This window comes from Phaeoacremonium minimum (assembly GCF_000392275.1).
Source record: "Phaeoacremonium minimum UCRPA7 unplaced genomic scaffold PA7_03_scaffold_373, whole genome shotgun sequence".
Lineage (NCBI taxonomy): Eukaryota > Fungi > Ascomycota > Sordariomycetes > Togniniales > Togniniaceae > Phaeoacremonium > Phaeoacremonium minimum.
In genome coordinates, this window is record NW_006921277.1 from 15,040 (window position 1) to 35,198 (window position 20,159).

At 52.3% G+C, this 20,159-nt stretch overlaps 4 protein-coding genes across 4 annotated transcripts; 3 read left to right on the forward strand and 1 right to left on the reverse strand.

Moving 5' to 3' along the window:
* Positions 1-174: 174 nt before the first annotated feature.
* On the forward strand, positions 175-3,590 carry UCRPA7_4935 (putative dna polymerase delta catalytic subunit protein; the record flags this gene model as incomplete). The annotated part of the gene is made up of 3 exons (XM_007917486.1): positions 175-930; positions 980-2,793; positions 2,849-3,590. The coding sequence occupies 3 exons, from the start codon at positions 175-177 to the stop codon at positions 3,588-3,590; spliced, it is 3,312 nt and encodes a 1,103-aa protein (XP_007915677.1).
* Positions 3,591-5,278: 1,688 nt separating this feature from the next.
* On the forward strand, positions 5,279-6,963 carry UCRPA7_4936 (putative nadp-specific glutamate dehydrogenase protein; the record flags this gene model as incomplete). The annotated part of the gene is made up of 6 exons (XM_007917487.1): positions 5,279-5,324; positions 5,401-5,626; positions 5,689-5,738; positions 5,810-6,070; positions 6,143-6,711; positions 6,766-6,963. The coding sequence occupies 6 exons, from the start codon at positions 5,279-5,281 to the stop codon at positions 6,961-6,963; spliced, it is 1,350 nt and encodes a 449-aa protein (XP_007915678.1).
* Positions 6,964-10,280: 3,317 nt separating this feature from the next.
* On the forward strand, positions 10,281-14,574 carry UCRPA7_4937 (putative cholesterol oxidase protein; the record flags this gene model as incomplete). Its single annotated transcript, XM_007917488.1, has 5 exons — positions 10,281-10,878; positions 10,934-11,050; positions 11,105-11,998; positions 12,054-12,243; positions 12,303-14,574. 5 exons carry the CDS (start codon positions 10,281-10,283, stop codon positions 14,572-14,574), a joined length of 4,071 nt encoding a protein of 1,356 aa, XP_007915679.1.
* Positions 14,575-15,745: 1,171 nt separating this feature from the next.
* UCRPA7_4938 (putative set1-like protein) lies at positions 15,746-19,802 on the reverse strand (the record flags this gene model as incomplete). The annotated part of the gene is made up of 4 exons (XM_007917489.1): positions 15,746-15,849; positions 15,909-18,966; positions 19,052-19,203; positions 19,766-19,802. 4 exons carry the CDS (start codon positions 19,800-19,802, stop codon positions 15,746-15,748), a joined length of 3,351 nt encoding a protein of 1,116 aa, XP_007915680.1.
* Between the last annotated feature and the right edge of the window lie 357 nt (positions 19,803-20,159).

Here is a 20,159-nt window from a genome sequence, read left to right on the forward strand (position 1 = left end):
CCTTTTGTCTTGTCCACATTTGTCAACTTATGCTGCACCTACAAACAACACAATCTGCACACATGTTCAAGCCGTGGTCTCTTGCCCTTATTTGAGCTTCATGAAGCTGGAGAGCTAAGTCGACCTACCGTCTCGGTCAGATCACTACGGATATATCTCTTCCATCCTCCCGCCATGTCTGCCTCTGTCTTGCCACAGAAGCGGGTGTTCGGCGAGGCTTCAAGTGCCCGTCGTAACATCCCCGCCACACCGGGCTCTTCCAAGAAACGGAGACTCGAACCCTTCTCATCATCTCCAGCTACAGGGCTGAAGAGCTCCCAGAACAACAAGCTTGGATCCAGCCAGCCGAAGAGCGCCTTCGAATCCGAAGTTCTCGAAAAGCTCAGCCAGGATATCTCCGGCCTAAAGCAGGCCAACGCTGAGAAAGACCAAGCTTGGGAACGACCACCTGTCCCGAAAACCTTCAGTCCTCAGCGAAATAGCTTGACATTTCAACAGATCGAGGCCGAGGAGGGCACCATCCATGGAGGGCATGCTACAGTGAAGCTCTTTGGTGTTACTGAACATGGCAACTCCGTCATGCTTCACGTCAAAGACTTTAAACACTATCTCTACGTGGCCGCCCCCAGCTCTTTCACTCCACAAGACTGTCCGACATTTCGAGCATACCTCGAGTCTCAGATCGCTCAGCACCAACCGGTCATCCATTCGGTTCAAATGACCATGCGAGAAAATATCTATGGGTTCCAGAACAACACACAAAATCCGTACCTGAAAATCACGGTAACAGACCCCAAGTTCATCAACAAGGTCCGAACAACCATTCAGAGTGGGAATGCCAATTGGAAAGGTCTGTGGAAGTCTCCCGATGGTGGTATCCTCACCTTTGACAACATTCAATACGTGCTACGGTTCATGGTCGACTGCAAGGTAGGTGGCTATTTCTATCTTACGCATGCCCTTGTTAACATAATATCAGATTGCCGGAATGGCCTGGGTAGAGGCCCCAGCGGCCAAATATCACCTCATCCCAGAATCACAGAAGCAGTCTAACTGTCAGATCGAGGCTGAAGTGAGCTATCTCGATCTCATTGCCCACAAGCCAGTGGGAGAGTGGTCAAAGATGGCGCCACTTAGAATCTTGTCTTTTGATATCGAATGCGCTGGCCGCAAGGGTATCTTTCCCGAAGCAAATATGGATCCTGTCATCCAGATAGCCAATGTCGTCACGAAATATGGAGAGCGAAAGCCATTTGTCCGGAATGTTTTCTGTCTCGACACTACAAGCCCGATCGTGGCAACGCAGATATTGGAGTTTGAGAGGGAAGAGAAGATGCTTATGGCTTGGAGAAATTTTCTGGACAAGGTTGATCCGGATATTATCACCGGATACAACATCTCCAACTTCGACTTTCCATATCTACTTGATCGAGCAAAGCATCTGAAAGTGCACGGATTCGAATACTGGTCCCGAATTCCCACTGTGAAATCTGTATCGAAGGAAACCAACTTCTCCAGCAAGCAGATGGGAAATCGTGACACCAAGGCGACAAACACCAATGGCCGACTGCAGCTCGATCTGCTGCAGCTGATCCAACGTGATCATCATTTGAGAAGTTACACGTTGAATTCAGTCTGCTCGCACTTCCTTGGTGAGCAGAAAGAGGACGTCCACTATACCATGATTACCGAATTGTTCAACGGCACGCCGGAATCACGCCGAAGATTGGCGTTGTACTGCCTGAAGGACGCTTACCTGCCACAGAGACTGATGGACAAGCTCTCCTGTCTTGAAAACTACACTGAAATGGCAAGAGTCACGGGTGTGCCTTTCAACTTTCTTCTTTCTCGTGGTCAGCAAGTCAAATTCATTAGCCAGCTCTTCCGCAAGGCTCTCGAACAAAAGCTAGTCATTCCGGACTTGAGGGCAGATAGTTCCGATGAGCAGTATGAGGGTGCGACAGTTATTGAACCCACTCGTGGTTTTTATGACGTGCCAATCGCGACCCTCGATTTTGCTTCGCTGTATCCCAGTATCATGCAGGCTCACAACCTGTGCTATACCACACTTGTGTCGAAGAAGGCCATTGAGGCCTTCGGATTGAAGAAAGACGAGGATTACATTGTTACTCCAAACGGAGACACCTTCGTCACTGCTCAACGGAGGAAGGGGCTCCTCGCCCAGATTCTTGAGGAACTCTTGTCCGCCAGAAAGCAAGCAAAGAGAGAATTGGCCGTTGAGACTGATCCATTCAAGAAAGCCGTGTTGAACGGTCGCCAACTAGCGTTGAAGATCAGTGCCAACTCGGTGTACGGTCTGACAGGTGCCACGAATGGAAAGCTGCCCTGTCTAGAAATTGCCAGCAGCACAACGAGTTTTGGTCGACAGATGATTGAGAAGACCAAACACGAGGTGGAGACGAAATACTGTATGCAGAATGGGTACTCGCATGATGCACAGGTCATCTACGGTGACACTGATTCTGTGATGGTCAAATTTGGGACGAAGGATCTTGCGGAAGCCATGAAGCTAGGCGAGGAAGCGGCACAATTCGTCTCATCCAAGTTTACCAAACCCATCAAACTGGAATTCGAGAAGGTCTATTTCCCATACCTGCTGATCAACAAGAAGCGATACGCCGGGCTCTTTTGGACGAAGCCGGAGAAGTTCGACAAGATGGACACAAAAGGTATTGAGACCGTTCGACGTGACAACTGTCTCTTGGTCCAAACTGTCATCGAGAAGGTGTTGAGGATGATCCTGATCGATCAGGACGTCTCGGGTGCTCAAGAGTTAGTTCATCCACCTCAAGCGCAATCAGTAGCCCAAAGCTAACAATATTTGCAGGTACGTCAAGGACACAATTGCAGATCTACTGCAGAACAAGGTCGATATGTCGAAGCTTGTGATTACAAAGGCCCTCACCAAAGACGACTACACAGCCAAGCAAGCGCACGTGGAGCTTGCCCAGCGGATGAAGAAGCGAGACGCCGGTTCAGCTCCTGCTCTTGGTGATCGTGTTGCATATGTCATGGTGAAGGGCGCCGCAGGATCCAAGAACTTTGAGAGATCAGAAGACCCCATTTACGTACTCGAGAACAACGTCCCTATTGACACGAGATACTACCTAGACAATCAGCTGGCAAAGCCCTTGGGCCGTATCTTTGAGCCCATCTTGGGCGAAACCAAGGCAAAGTCCTTGCTGACTGGTGCCCATACTCGCTCCATCGCGGTGGCAGCGCCCACGGTTGGAGGATTGATGAAGTTCACCAAGAAGACGCAGACCTGCATGGGCTGCAAGAAGCCTCTCACGGGCAAAGAGGAGAGTCGCGGTGCCGTCTGTGCAGACGACGCGCCCCGTGTTGGCGAGCTCTACAAGAAGACGTTGGACAAGGTGTCAGACCTCGAGGTGAGGTTCGGCAGACTCTGGACCCAGTGCCAGAGATGCCAGGGAAGCATGCACTGCGAAGTCATCTGCAGCAGCAAGGATTGTCCGATCTTCTACATGCGCATGAAGGCCAAGAAAGATTTGGAGGATGCGAACAAGGAGCTCACACGGTTCGACTTCGATCAAGCCGCCATCTGGTGAGGCGCGAAGTCGGAGCGTATACGTGGTTTTTTTTGTCTTCTATGCCTTAATGTACGGCCTCATGATAGTTGGCATTGGCGTTCAGGGTGGAGTGGCACGGCGGTACTAATGTAAAGAGCATATGTATGGTTTGCGCGCTGAAGTGTCCTCCCAAGTAGATTGGGATGAGCATGAGAATCCTAAGAATCTAATACGAGTGACCGAAATCGGCTTTCAAGAGAGTCTGAAGAGACTCCATAGAGTTTGTGATCTAGCGATTTTGCCTTGGAGTAGTTGCGCGTCCAAGCATCCGTAGAGGACCTCAGTCAGCGGTCACGCGGCGAGTCCTTCCGGGAAATGTTCGTCTGGCAGAGACGTTTGATCTGATAAGATCTTGCGTGGGGGCTTCAAATCTCCGGAACGCGGAGCAGCAGATCACAGCCTCTAACCATGGCATGGCAAGGCCGAAGGTAGGAGGATGGCTTCGGGGCTGTCAAGAACCCGTACTTGAGAGTGAAATTTGAGATTTGTCTACAGCTTTTGTCACGAAAATTTCTCATGCGGTTTTCAAGGTGTGTAAGTCGACGTGACCTAAAGAGGATCAGCCCAGTTCGAGCTCCGTTGTCGCTTGTCACCCCCGGAATGCCCGCTCTGCCCGCTAACAATCTAGCATGGAAATCTAAACAGGGTCCAGCCAGGCGTGTCGGCCAGTTGAAAAAAATTGAGTACGTAGCATTAACGTTAAAGTGATATCCAATCGTCTGCTCAGGAGCCAATGGACTTTCACGGATAAGGAAGGACGCCGGTCCAGGGGTAGCTCGTTGCTTGTTTCCAGGCTGCCCGCTCACAGGCGCAGCATTACTCCCTGGTGTGCGTCACCAGTGTATCACTGACGAATGAGCCGCCAGAGGCACTTTTTTTCCGCCTCAAATGCATGTGAGCAGTGCAGGGCGTGCTGGGTTCCGCAAACCGCGCAGACGTCGAGCCTCTTGGCGGTCCGGATACGGCGAATCACAAGGATCCCGCAAATCCAAGACACATGGTATTTACAGCTCAAAGTGACCTTCTCCGTGCTGTAGAAGGCGGTCTAATGCACCTAGCGCCCTGCGAAAGAAATATCTCAGTCGATTAATCCTCGATGCAGCTTCAAGACGCGGAGGTTGGAGGAGATGCGTGAAATAACGGCACCAGCTCTCTCCCCACCATAAGTCCCGCAATCGCAAGACGTCGGTCGTCTTTCCGCCCTCACCAGGCCAGGAGATCGAGCTTGTGCCGAGCCGTCTATTAGACCTGCAGAATGCATTGCCGGGGGGAGCTGCCTCTAGCGAAGTTTGCCAGGCGACTCGCCTGAGACAGCTGCTGAGCGAACACGGCGTTCCCTAGTGTGAGCCTGACTCCAGGGCCGCCTTACGGCCCCCCACCACCGAGGCTGGTACATGACATCAAAGAAAACTAAAGCTCACAAATTCACTCTCCGCTCGGGAGGAAGCTTCTTGAGTGCCAGCTTGATCTAACGACTTTGCTGAGGTAAAGATGGTCCGACCTTCGCTGGCCTTGTATAAAGCCTCGCAACCTCCCTCGAGTCAGGCTGCGGTCGTCCTGTCTACTCATCTGTAAAATATACCTGTGTCATTGAGACCACCCACTAGAGTCTCGAGGAAGACCAATTGACACTTGTTAAACCCTAAATTTTGCAACAAGCCGCCATAATGCCTGTCCTTCCCTCTGAACCCGAGTTCGAACAAGCCCACAAGGGTACGTGATCACCATGGATATGCTCGTCCGTGTATTGTTTTCCGGAGACTGTTTGCTGACAATTTTGCACTCGCAGAGCTTGTCACGACTCTCGAGAACAGTTCCCTCTTCAAGCAGCACCCTGAGTACCAGACGGCTCTCAAGGTTGTTTCTATCCCCGAGCGCATCATTCAGTTCCGTGTCGTCTGGGAGGACGATAAAGGCAACTTGCAAGTCAACCGCGGATACCGTGTGCAGTTCAACTCGGCTCTTGGCCCCTATAAGGGTGGTCTGAGGCTGCATCCTTCCGTGAATCTGTCCATGTGAGCTAGGGATTCGTTTAATCCAGCAGGGAAAGGATAAGAGAGCTAATGCTAGTATCTAGCCTCAAATTCTTAGGTTTCGAGCAGATTTTCAAGAATGCTTTGACCGGATGTAAGTCTCGACCGCCCCACCGCGCTATGGCACATCACAATGAACTCAACAAGAGCTAATAGAAAAAATAGTGATGATGGGAGGTGGTAAGGGCGGCGCCGACTTCGATCCCAAGGGCAAGAGCGACGCGGAGATCCGTCGGTTCTGCGTGGCTTTCATGCGCGAGCTGAGCCGACACATTGGTGCGGACACCGACGTGCCTGCTGGTGATATTGGTGTCGGAGGCCGAGAGATTGGCTACATGTTCGGCTGCTACCGGAAGGAGAGGAACAGGTTCGAGGGTGTTCTCACTGGCAAGGGCCTCAACTGGGGTGGCAGCTTGATCAGACCAGGTAAGCGGTCTCGCTCCGAAGATCTATCTCGGATTGATAGAGAGAGGAAAAGGCACTAACCCACCATAACAGAGGCCACTGGGTACGGTCTTGTCTACTATGTCGGCCACATGCTTGAGTATGCCGGTGCTGGCAGCTGGGCCGGCAAGCGAGTAGCTATTTCTGGCTCTGGCAATGTTGCTCAGTATGCGGCTCTTAAGCTTATTGAGCTTGGAGCAACCGTGGTTTCTCTGTCCGACTCCAAGGGTGCTATCATCGCAGAGGGCGACAAGTCCATTACCCCTGAGGATGTTGATGCCATTGCCGCCCTGAAGCTCGAGCGCAAGTCATTGACCGACTACAAGCACTCCTACAAGTATATTGACGGAGCTCGTCCCTGGGTTCACGTTGGCAATGTCGACGTTGCACTGCCGTGTGCCACCCAGAACGAGGTCAGCAAGGAGGAGGCGGAGGCGCTAGTGTCATCCGGTGCTAAGTTCATCGCCGAGGGTAGCAACATGGGCTGCACCTTGGAAGCCATTGAGGTCTTTGAGGCCACCCGCAAGGAGAAGAAGAGCGAGGCCGTCTGGTACGGTCCCGGCAAGGCAGCCAACTGTGGTGGCGTCGCCGTGTCAGGTCTTGAGATGGCCCAGAACAGCCAGGTAAGGAGCAGATCTTTGTGGTGCATGTATAGTAAGGGGCTAATCAAATTGCAGCGCTTGGCCTGGACTCGCGAGGAGGTCGACGAGAAGCTGAAGTCAATCATGAAGAACGCCTTCGACAACGGCATCAGCCACGCCAAGAAGTATGTCGACGCCGCCGAGGGAGAACTCCCCAGTCTGGTTGCTGGTTCCAACCTTGCCGGCTTCGTCAAGGTTGCGCAGGCCATGCACGACCAGGGAGACTGGTGGTAAGCGGAGAATATGGACAACGGCGCTGGGAAACGCCACTACGAAAAAAGACATGATTTGATGATACCTGATTTGTCTAGCGATCATAGATAAGATCCTGAGCCAAGGGGTACAGTGCTTGGGACGGCATGGACAGTCTTTTTGGGTTAGAGGGCGGCTGTATTCCTTTTTGTTACAGGGTTGGTTGCCTTGTCGATTGCGGATTTTTGTTGTAGTTCTGTTCAGCTACTTTTCTGGAATAATACCAACTTCATGATACCATCCATCTTTTCGGTGAGGGTTGATTGGCGGTGACGATGATCTCATGATGCCACTTCTCATTGACGCTCCTGCAAGAGTTCGGCATTGGAGCCTTCATTAGTCTCGTACGCAAAACTGGCGCAGTCATTCAGATGGGCGATGGATGTGATTGAGAATAGTCCCAAAAAGCTAAGGAGGGGTCACGATTGACGAATGGAAGAGGGGCATGATACATTTCATGTGAATGTGGCTGGGTGGCACCTTCCTTACACTGTAAACGGCCTTCAGCGCAGCTTGTTACCTGTTTTCAGCTTTGGGCCAGTCAGTCCTTCCTTCCGGCTTTTGAAGCCAGCTGCTAGTGCCGTGGTTGTGATAGCTGCAAGCTCTCCCGCCCGAATAAGGAAGTGAGGTGAGGTCGATTATAGGGCGACTATAGCTTAAGTTAAGTTAAGGCAGGGAAGGTAAGCACGGCAAAGACAACGGTAACGGTAGGTGCCGTCGACGCTCCTACCATCACATAACATACATACATACATACATACATACATACATACATACATACATCATACCTAGGCTCCTAGGTACATTCTGTATCATCAAACTAACGTTCTTACAACTCCCTCACAGCTTCTTTGCTGTGCCCTCCAACGACATGGATGATAGGCGGCTGCGTCAGACGGCCAGGGCTCCTACCGATTCGCGAACCGCGCTTATCTGCCGAGGATTGGATGCTTGGGGATAGAAGGTGGTGTGCAGAGGCGGAGGCAGTGCTTGCTTGTCCAGGCATTTGAGGCATCCATCATAAAACCTCACCGAGAAACGGAATAGGACAGACAATCTAGGACGACATAGCGAACGGTAGGACACCCCGCACCATTGAGAATGCTGGCTCGACGGCAGTGGCAGGCTGATAAGCGATGCAACTTTGCGACACCACCGTCTGACGGCTGTCAATTTGCTATAACTAGGAATAACTAGGAATCACCGTGTAAGCTACAGGAGCTGAGCGAAGGTAGGTAGGTATTTTACCAGCGTTTATTAATAGTTGAGCGGTGGGGACACCAGCCGAAATGCTGGTAATCTAGTGTCCGGCTGTGCCTCAATTACCACCCCACTGGTCCCCGTCAGGATCCCGGCGCCTTGTCCCAAACGGAACACAAGACTCGAGACGAGCCAACTGCGGCGCGTGCCGATGGTCTGGTATCCATCGAGGATTCTCGTCATGTTTTTTCCGGTCTCATCCCATCTCCTCGAGTCGCTGCAACAAGGACCCAGTATCACCTCAGGACTGGTCAGAGCAGTAAACCCCCTGCAGAAACGCCTCAGCCTTACGATGTGCGGTTGAACGTGGCCATCCCGGGCGACCTCCAAATGAGCCCGCCTGAGTGGTTCGTTGGCGTCTTCTCAGACCATCCTAGGACCGTCCAAGGATGCGATTCTGCAAGCAAACGGCCGTTACAAGTGCGTGCTGCAGTGATGACATACATACATACACATTACGTCGACGTTCCGTAGGCTAACCTATCTACGGGCGTCTGTCTGTCCTGTTGCGAGTTTCTATCTCATGGGGGCTTCGAGTCCTTGGCCTCTCTTTGGCCCGTGGACGCCCAGCTAAGGAGAGGGCTGAATGCACATCCCTGGCGCAGCATCAACCCTAGCCGAACTCCCGCCCAGACAGCATGCATCTCGAAGGCCCGAGAATGAAGGCAGAAACATGGGCGTCTTCACATGATTAGCCCATCCAGTATCAATGGGGACGACCTGTCGGGCTCTCGGCCACGCCCCGGACAGCGCTACTTCGATGCGAGAAGACGAAAGATCTCCGCCCACTTCATATTTGAACCCTTCCATTCCGTTTGCCCTCCTATGCGGGAGCCTATCGCGGCACACGAACCAGAGTCGTTTTCGGACCAATCGTAATTGCGCCTGGAAAAGCCACACGAAAAGAGACCCTTGTCAACCCGTATCGAGAAATCTCCAATCTTTCTTCCCACCATGGATGTCTCGGTGGAGTAGACATGGTCAAAGCAATTCGAGTACACATGCGTCGCGACAAGAATGGTATCTCGAAGTGGTCGAGGCATCTACATTCTTGGTGTTGGGAGATTCCCAGGTACCAGCGAACCTGTAAGACTGACCGGGTCACCTAACCCCAGCAGATTCTACAAAACTTCCGCACAGCGGAAACACTACCGTGGGTCAATCTTACGCTGCTCTACGGTGCAAGGATCGATAACGTTCAACCAAGGTGCTTTTCGCTTGGAGGAGGACATGGCTTACCCGTCACAACGGTACTACAATCAAACGGCCCGTAGGAATCACCATGCATTTGGTCAATAGGAACGATTTTCTCTTGTCATGTCCGCTCGTCCTTTTGCCAATGATGATGTCTTTCGCAAAGAGACGAACCCCTGTCCTTAGGTCGCCGATAGCCCCCAAATCCGTCTTGGGCACGTCAATCGTTCCCGCTCGAGGTCCACTGGGCTAATCTTCCTATTCCTAGTCCGTCCGCCACGCCTCCACCCCAGCTGTCTGTCATCAGTAAATCAACCAATAGTTCCGGTCGTACTCACCCTGCTTATTTTTGTTCAGCCCAGCCTCAAGGCGGCAGAGCGAATAGAGATTGCCCTGATGGCTGTGTCTGCACGCCAACGCCAGGCCTACAGGACAGTAGTCCTATCGGGCCCTTCCTCCTCCTCTCATGGCGGGCGTCCCGTTCGGAGCTGTTCGTCCCCCACACAGACTGCAAGATGGGCCTAGGTTCGGTTGCGCATGGGATCGTACATGGCTATCCGCCCACCGACATACATAAGAGCCACATCTAAATACTTAGTGCCCGCCCCGGTCGATATGATGATATGACCGAGCTTGCAAGCCATCCTTTTCTCTCCTCTAGACCCTTTGTCCCTGCTTTATAGACTTGACTCTCCTTCACCTCTATACAGAAGGAGCTGATGATATCAGCAGTTGCTCTTCACCATCATTCATAGCTGGGCTTCGTACCAGCTCGGACTGTATAAGCTAGTGTCAGCGAAGCTACCTCGCATTGCTTGAAGGAAGACATCGGACTCAAGCCCGCAATGGCGGCAACAACACAAACCATGACTAATGGGGACCATGCTCATACCAACGGCGTCAATGGCGTAGTTAACGGTGATTTCCCCAATGGCGACCTGCCGACCACAGCGCCGCCTGTCCCTGCCGAACTCGCCACTCCCGAGCCGGTGATCGAAGCCTTTGGTCAAGAGCGACATCAGTCTCATCCGATTCCACCGCCAAGAGCTCATGAAGGCGATGCGGGTGGCCCTCGCTCGCGTGCTCACGCCAAGATCCGATCATACACGGATGATGCCCGTATGAGCAGATTTCCACGAATCTCCAAGCCAGTCGAGCTGCTGAGGAGCAGTTATGACTGTATCGTGATCGGATCAGGGTACGGCGGTGGCGTTGCTGCCAGCCGTATGGCCCGCACTGGCGAGAGCGTTTGCGTTCTTGAACGGGGCCACGAAAGGTGGCCAGGGGAATACCCCAACGGTCCCAAAGAGGCTCTTGATCAGTTGCACTACAGTGGCAACTTTGCTCCGGGCTTCTTAGAAGGGTCAATGGTAGAAGGAGGCGACCCAACCGGAATGTATCATCTGATATTCGGCAAGGGACAGAATGCTGTTGTGTGCAATGGTTCGTTCCCGCGGTACTTCATCTTTAAATCTAGACATGACTGACATAAGTGCAGGCCTTGGAGGCACCAGTCTGATGAACGCCAATGTTTTCCTAGAGGCTGATGATGACACATTGGCAATGAAGATGTGGCCGCAAGAGATTAGAAATAACCCCCACTGTCTGGATAAGTGTCAGTATTTCTTTGCCTACTTGCAATGGCTCCCAACTAACGGTGCTCGAACAGATTATGAGAAAGCGAGAGATGTGCTTGATCCCCAAGAATATCCAGAAGATTGGCCTGCGCTACCTAAACTAGAGCTCCTCAAGAAACAAGCTGAATACCTTGGCATGCCTGAAAAGTTTCGGAGAGTTGAGCAAACGACGCGGTTCCATAACGGACCTAATAGTTGTGGCGTAGAGATGGCGCCATCTGCACTGACTGGTCAAGACTGTACTGGCGTGAATGATGGCTCCAAGACGACTACGCTTGTAACCTATTTGGCTGATGCGTGGAATTGGGGGGCGGAACTCTTCTGCGAGTGCGAAGTTAGATATATCGAGAAGGTCAAGGATTCACGAGGTGGATACATCATCTACTTCGCCTGGCACGGACGAAACCGTGGTCACTTCAAGGCAAACCTGCATGGAGACCTTATGTGGGTACATGCGAAGAAGGCCGTATTCCTTGGGGCCGGTGCCATTGGCACCACGGAAATCCTCTTGCGAAGCAAGGCCATGGGCTTGAACATGAGTAATCAAGTTGGCCAAGGTATGAGCGGTAATGGAGATATGCTGGCGTTTGGTTACAACACCGACCATGAAGTAAATGGCATGGGACGATCATATCCCTCGCCATACAACCCGGTAGGGCCGACCATCAACGGTATCATTGACAATCGAAAGGGGCACGAGAACCCTCTCGATGGTTATGTCATCGAGGAAGGTGCCGTACCGCAAGCTCTTTCACCCTTTTTACAGGCTATGTTGGACCTTATGCCAGGGAGCAAGTCAAGTGAAGACACCCTTGCCGACCGTGTGCACGCATCACTTGCCCGCTGGGGCAGCCGTCTGCGTGGCCCTTACTACAGGAATGGTGCCATTGAGAGAACTCAGGTATACCTGATAATGTCTCATGATAGTAGGTGTCTCGCTCCGCATTGTCTCTGTTGACTTTCATACTAACCACTTCATAGGCAATCAGGCCATGTTAACACTAAAGGATGACAAGCCCGTGCTTGAATTCCTCGGTGTTGGCCGAAGTGATCATGTCAAATATCTGAACGATCTTCTCGCAAGAGCCACACGAGCTGTCGGTGGCACTTTGGTTCAAAATCCATTTTTTGCACTCATGGGCCAACAACAAGTCACGGTCCACCCCATTGGGTAAGTCACCCGCACAGCCTAGGTGTTCGTGTGACGTTCATACTAACTTTAGTCTTTAGTGGAGCTTGTATGTCCCGAGATGGTACCGGCACAAGTGGTGTAACAAACCATGTTGGAGAAGTCTTCACTGGCAACGGTGACGAGACTTACCCGGGACTGATTGTCACTGATGCTGCTGTAATCCCCTGTGCACTTGGTGCCAACCCTTTCGCCACAATCACGGCGCTTGCAGAGCGTGCTATCGAAGATTACTGCTATAGGCATGATCTTGAGATTAGTGAGCAGAAAAATGGCATTCTGGACTTGTTTGGTGAGCCAGCACACACTCCCAAACGTCACCACCAAACTCGGGAAGAGCGGGCTTATGCTGCCGCCGAAGTCGACGCGGAGACTGAGAGCGTCTCGGCAGCCGATGAGGTTATCGAGAAGGCAGAGGTCATCAAAGCTAGTGGTTTTGGCTTCACCGAAGTCATGTCAGGCTTCATACATGCAGGTGAAGGCATGGTCGAGGATGAGCGAGCGACCTATGAACTCGCCGCCAGAACCGCGAAGAGCCTCTGTGAAAGCGCGAGGTTCTTCCTCAGTGTTCAAGCCTTCAACACCAAGACCATCATCAATGACCCACAACATCGAGGCATGCTGACCGGCACTTTCGTCTGCCCAACCATCCCTGGCTCTCCGTTTATGGTACAGCGAGGCGAGTTCAACCTGTTCATCATGGACCACAAGGCGCCAGGAACGCGTAACTTGACATATGACTTCGATATGAAAGGAGTCAATGGCAAACTCCTTCACTTCCATGGCTATAAGGTTGTTGATTCCTCCGTTGCTCTAGCTCCACTTCAGTTCTGGAGGTCGACCAGCACGCTTTATGTGACAATTACGGAACCTTTGGCACCTTGTGTAGGCTTGGAAGACGACGAGGATTACTGGCGCCGTGGTAGAGTGGTTGCTAAGGGCATGATGCACATTCAGCCCAGAGACTTCCTTTCAGAAGTTTTGACCATGACACCAACTGGCAGCTCCCTCCTCAAGAAGGCTATGAGCGCGGCCAATTTCATGACCTACTTCACTCGGAAATCCATGTCTCTCTTCCTGGCCCCTTTTACCCCTCTTCAATACCCTGCGCCGACGTATGCTGGCTTCGTCAACAACACGCTCCCCAACAAGTCTTATAGTATCTATGCTCGCGATGGTGTCTGCACCAAGATGCACATGTGGGAGCCGACCCATGTGCCTGAGGGTGCAGAGGTCAAGGACCTCTTCATGGTGCCGGGTGCCTCCGTAGACCACCAGATCTACGCTCTGCCCACCATTCCCTTCAATGCCGTCAACTATTTCACGCGTGCAGGGTACCGAGTGTACATTACTGTGCATCGTATTGGACAGTTGATGGTTGCCGAGAATAATTGGACGACTTATGACGCTCGTCTAGATATCCGTGCCTGCCTGGAGTACATCCGCGCGAAGCATAAGCACCAGCAACCAGATCGTGACCCGCCAAAGGTCTACACTATTGCTCATTGCATGGGCTCCGTAGCTCTCTCTTGCGGTATGCTCGACGGCACCATCCCGGCCGACTGGATCCTGGGCGTGACTTGTAGTCAGGTCTTCATGAACCCAGTCTGGCAAACACTGAACCTGATCAAGGCTATGGCAGGCCCATTGCCAGCAGACTGGTTGTACAGGAAGCTGGCTGGCACTTGGTACAGTTGCAGTACATCTACGGATGACTCATTTGTACAGCGTTGCATCAACCAACTGCTGCGCTTCTATCCGGACGAGCGCAAGGAGATCTGCAATAACGCGGCCTGCCACCGGACCAGCTTCGTCTTCGGCCGGTGCTGGAACCATCGCAACCTCAACGAGGCGACGCATCGGCAGATCGACCGCTTCTTTGGCGGCGTGAACATGACGCTTCTGCATCTGCTGATGAAGCAGGGCGTCGAGGGCCATGTAATGCAGAACGGCCCCCTGTTCACGCCGCTAACCAGTAAGGAGAATGTCCTGCGCCTCAAGGGTATTCCATTCCTGCTCTTTGTCGGTCGTGATAACGCCGTGCTCAGCCCGGAGAGCACCGAGCGCACGTACGAGATTCTCTGTGATACATTCGGCAGCCGGACTGGTGCCCAGGAGGGCATCGAGTACCGCCGCCGAGTCGTTCCCGGGTATGGCCATCTAGACTGCTGGATGGGCCGCAATGCCTGGAAGGACGTGTATCCGATGGTTCGTGAAGAGGTCGATCGTGTCGTCAGGGGCGAGACCTACCGCTTCAAGGAACCTGATGACAAGTTTAAGCGCATGCAAGAGAATGGCGAGCTTTTGTATTAGTCTGGCAGAGTCCTTCCCTCATAGTCTTGTCGATTGTTTCTCTTGCGGAAGTTTAATCGATTTGCTCGGTGGCGGCGCTTTGGGCAATGGGTTATTTGGATATTATCAGGATCTGGAAACATGGCGTTTGAGTACTTCAAGTATTTTGGAATGGGAAAAGCGGCACAGCAGGGAAGGATTTGGCAGGCGTCGGCGTTTCCTTGTATACCACCACTCGCTCATGGGTTTGGTGTATTGGATTGGACTGTTACCTGATACAAAGGGGGCGTAGGTTTCTGGCACATTACTTTAGTGTAGCCTGATCATACAATACCCATCTTGATTTCACGCATGCCATGCAATGTGAATATATTGCATGCTATTCGTTGATTATGATAAAAGGCCATTCTTCAGTCATGCTTATAAATATTTGCTTTTACGAAGGTTGTGACCAAGCCCTCAGCTTACTGTGTCCGGAAATTCGCTACGATCCTTCTTGAGTATATGGTGTCTGTACCCGAATGTCAGATAGAGGAGCTATGCAATGCTATCACCGATTCTTAGGAGCATCTTGCTAGCAACAGACGAGTCAAAAGGCCAATGCGCTATTATTTCCAGGGTTTCGGCCATCATGCGCAAACCCTCTGCGAGCTCAAAACCATGGCATCAAGCTTGTACTTGACCCGCAGCTCGGCCTCTCAGAAATCCTATGTACAAAGGTAGACTGAGCAGTCTCTGCTTCGAAGAGACTCTCGTCGCTATTCCGGCTGGCCAGGCCCGCAATTAACCAGCATGCTACCACTCTCGTGAATTATGATTGTTTGTTTCCTTTTCCACTCCATGAAGAAGGCCAATCCTGGCTTCCATCGGTTCCTACCTAACATAAAAAAAGAAGGCTCTCATGCCCTATGAATCAAGAACCCCTCTCTCAACAAAACGCCTCCTAGGCCTAAGGGGAGTTGGTCCGGCATCGGTATGCGCGGGATCATATCTGGAATCAAAATAGTACACTTTTCCCCCTTTGTCCCTAAACCCCTGAGTTATGCAGTTATATATCGGTCGCACGAGGACGGATAGAAAACGAAAGTGCCGAAATCGAACATGATGAGATGCTCTAAAGGCCGCCCGCCCGCCCTGATCCGTAGTAGAAAAGCCGCCAATGAAAATGCCACCATGCCATGAGATTGAAGGATTAGTTGAGGAACCCTTTACACGCCGCCGTGCCGCACAAGCAGGGAATGCGGTCTAAACTGCCAATCTCACGCTCGAACTTGTAGTCGTAGGTCAACTCCTCGTCTGTAGGCAAACATGTTAGTGATTTTTCTCGTAGAGGACACGATTTTGACTTGACTCACTCTGAGCAATATCTCTCAAGGCGTAGATAACAATACGTTTGCTGCCCTCCACCTTGATGATCTTGGCTGTGCAATTCGGCATGCAAGAGTGGTTGATGAATCGAGCAATGCCTCCCTTCTTAGTAGCGTCGATAACAGTATTATCGTCGATCCTGAAAAGGTAGCTGCTGCCGATACCGCTCTTGAGGTATCGGTTCTCACGAAGTTCGGCGATTTGCTGCCGCACTTCTTCACCAACGTACTCAATGATCATGTCATCCTTGGCAATATTCTCCATAGCATACAGACCCCAGTTGTGAATGGCAGATCGAGCGAACTTAACAGGCTTCTTCCGCTTCTTAAGCTGGTTGAACCGCAGCACGTCTGAATCTTGGCCAAGCGTCTTCTTCTGGTCGTTCAAATCCGCGACATAGCGTCGGTTGTTGACCCGATTGGCACGAGAATTACCCTTGGCGACCAGGTTCTCAGCCGCGATTCTCGAGGCTTCTGCCGCAGACGGAGCTGCATCTTTACCGGTCTTGCTCGCCTTGGCTTGGCGCTCTTCTCTTTGTTTCTTGACCTTGATATGATGGGGTAGATACTTGGACTTCTCTGAGTTGAGGATCTTCTTGATGCCTTCGGTACGTGCAGAGCCTGTCGGGTTCGGGACGTAATATCCTCCAATACCCACAGAAGTCTCAGTAGAGCCGTCGGCTGAGTTAAGTTCCCGGATACGGTCGCGTCTCCACAACCATAGCTCGGGATCGCCGATCTCAGCAACATTAAACCTCTTCCTTAGTCTTGCCAGGTCAGGAAGATCCCTATCATTCAAAGATAGTCTCTGGAATTGACTAAGGTCGAGAGTGAAATCCGAGGGTAATTCAAGAGCAGAGGTCACGACACTCGGATAGAGCTCCTCATCTAACTTGACGGGCTCCTTTGTAGGAACCTTTTCCTTGGCCGTTAGATCAAGTTCTGCATCTGGCTGAGGTGTTGGTTCATCAGGAGTCTCAAGCTGGGTTGCCTCTTCCTCGTAGATTTCCTCTTGTTGCCTCTTAAGAGCCTCTCTCTCCTCGAAGATCTGCTTCTTTGTCTTCTTCTTCAACTTGGCGACAGGGAGCTTCTTCTTGCCTTGGAGAGATGGCACCGGTGTAGGCAGTCTCGAATCATCAGTGTCCTTGTCTTCAGCTCCATCTGCATCTGGGAGAACAATATCTTCGGATGCTTCTCGGAGAGGAAACTCGGTTTCTATGCGGTCAATCGTAATACCAAACAGCTCTTCGTCGCTCTTCTTTTGACGCTTGATGGCAGTTTCCACTTGAAGGTCGAGCTTCCTCTTCTTGGTTGGTAGCACAGTGCCCTCAACAGCGAAGCTGGCTTCAGTCATGGAATCCTCATCGGGAGGGCCCCAATTACCAAACTCGTCCTTGGCATCCTCATCGGTGCTCATGCGGCTTCGAGGCCGTGATTCCGGTTCTTCAGTGTCCCTGGCTAGGGAATCCCTGTTCTCTGTTTCATCTTCAGACTCGTCATCGCTGTCGAACTTGAGCCTGTGATGGAGAGAACGGAATGTATGCCGAGCAACGGTAGGTCTCTTGCGAGCGAATGGATCGGTGAAGCCATGCTTGCGAGGTCCAATACCGGAGCTCTTTGCCTTGCGGATGCGTGGGAGCGCAGTGACATCCAGGCGACCAGTACGGCGCTCGATTGGATCGGCTCGAGAATTTGGCGTGCCGACGGGAGACTTTTCCTCACTATCCTCGAAAACGAGAGCCGGAAGCCTGGCGCCTTGTGGATCGCTGATACCAAGCCGTCGTCGTTTCGCCGCATGATTGGCAGGGTCTAGAAAGGTGAATAATGACGGAGCGGCAACCTTGGTTCGTATGGCCTTGATAAGGTGTTCCACAAGTTCTCGTCGGACAAAATCGGTGGCCTCCAACACCGGGTCAAAATTATTTGCACGTTCCTTCTTTTCCTCCTCCAGGTCTTTCAAGTCTTCTCTTCTCCTTCGGTCCCGTTCTTCTCGCTGTCGTGCCTCCACTGTGGGCCGGGCATCAGGACTACGATCCCGAGCCTTTGGCTGATCGGTGGGTGTCTGCGAAGCCTTGCCGGCAGTGCCGTACAGCTGGAGTTTCATCTTCAATACATAAGTGAAGAACGCCGTGCCGTCGGCAGCCCTGTGGCACCTCTCCGCTTCTGTACGACCAAACATAGAGTCCCGGAATATGACATAATACCCAGACCTGTCGCAACGAATGTCATCGAAGGAATACATCTTGAGCCTCTTCTTCATGTGTATGATCGTCGTGTGCATGACGGGAACAAATTCGTGCGCAACGAAGATATATGGCTCACGTCGTATTTGTGACAGGACGGAGAGCGGTTCGACTGGACCTGGATTTTTCGGCGCGGTAGGAACCCATGCTGGCTCGCTTGCAGAGAGAGCAGTGGGCGGGGGAGGAGGAGGAGGCGGCGGAGGCGGCGGTGGTTGTCGGTATGCGGCTGGACCTTTTGGTGCTGTCGGAGGAGGACCAGGCAAGACGTTCGTCGCTCGGGGCGCTGTGGGAATCTTGGGTGGCACTTGTGACTTCTCTCGTTCCTTGTTCAGAGCTTCCTCAAGCATGCGCCGGCTTTTCTTGCCCTCGGGATCATATTCAACTCGGACCGGGTTTGCCTCAATCCTCTTACCATGCATAGATCTCACAGCGCGTCTAGCCGCATCAATTGCGGAAACTGGTACAGGTCTCGAGCGGTTTGGCCTTGCATCTTTGTATCGGAATGTTGCGAATCCAAGATAACTTCCCGTCTCCGGGTGCATCTTGTTACTACTTTCAGCCACATCGCCAAATGAGGCGAATATGGCCGCAACCTTGGAGAAGGTGATCAATGGATTGAAACCGGTTACAACGATCTGTGTCGGGGGACCTGGGCCTACGGAGGTCTTGCGATCCCAGGTATACGGCTTAAGATTGTAAGGCGCCTGGCGTAGGCGTGCTCGCGGTAGATGGAAATCAACGTTGATGTAATCTAACCGCCCGCCTTTCGCCAGGCGAGGGTCAGAAGGGGGGGCGTCATCTTCCTAATAGCAAAGTTTTATTAGCCAATTTATTCTCAAGAAAGACGACGCTCCCCCCTCCGGCAGAGTGTAATATTCATGTACATACCAAACCAAACTCCTTATATATCGGTTTCGCCTTCTTCTTCTCGGAGCTCGAAATGCTCCGGTCGAGTAAAGGGTCATATGTGCACTTTATGCCTTTCACAGAGACAGAGGGATCTCGGGCAGGTATGCGTTGTAAGGTGAGCCCATCTGGGGCTGAGGATATATTAGTTGTGCCAGCAGGCTGGGACGCGAATCCGTTGACCTTTTCGGGGTACTGGGATGTAGATGTACTTGATTTTGTTGGATTGGGGCTGATAGAAGAGGATCGCGACTCGACAGTTGTGAGTGGAGTAAACTGGGTATTTGAGGATCTCGACGTGGCCAGTCCATTCTGTCGCGCAGAGGTACTGCTAAACACGGAGGATGCGGTGCTCGCGTGAGAGCTGGCAGAGCCAACGGTATTGAGGGTATCCCCTTGTACGGACTCGCTGTCGTCAGTAGCGGGATGCGCTATATCTGATATCGAGCCATCCCTTCGGGAGCGAGACGTGCCGCCATCTTCAGGTCGAGACGCCGGGGTGCGGCGGCCACTCTTGTCAGCAGAAGTCGATGACGGCGATTCTGCTGGCCTCTTGCTTCTTTCGCGCTCCGACCTCTCTTTCTCTTTGGTGACGCGAGGAGCGGTAGGGAAGAACTGGGCGAATGTCGCAGAACCACCCGGCGGGCGAGACATCGTGGAAAAGTGCTTGTTCTACCGCTTCCGCCTTCCTCCTACCATCGTATCGCGTGTCGGAGATGGCAGCAGACACCATGCATGTGTGTCGATGGGGGGAAAATTGAGGTGTTGCGGGAAGACGACGCGCGAATGTGGGCACGCGAGAAAGCGCCTCTGGAAAAATGCCGGTCCACAGCCAAAGAATGACGTTAGATTGGCGGTTGTATATGGACGTCCGAGGGAGGGAATCCGGGCGCAAAATGTCAGGAAGTGGTGAGGTGATGGGAGCGCCCGGTATCGCGCTGGTACGCGGCAGTCTTGGGCATGAGAAAACAGTGTGCGATTGAGGAGAAGGGGCGCGCAATCTGGAGGTGAGGTTGGTCGGAATAGAGAGAGTTTGATGGGAAAGTGTCCCATGGCTAGAATATTCAGGGATAGGGAATCTTACCGTAGA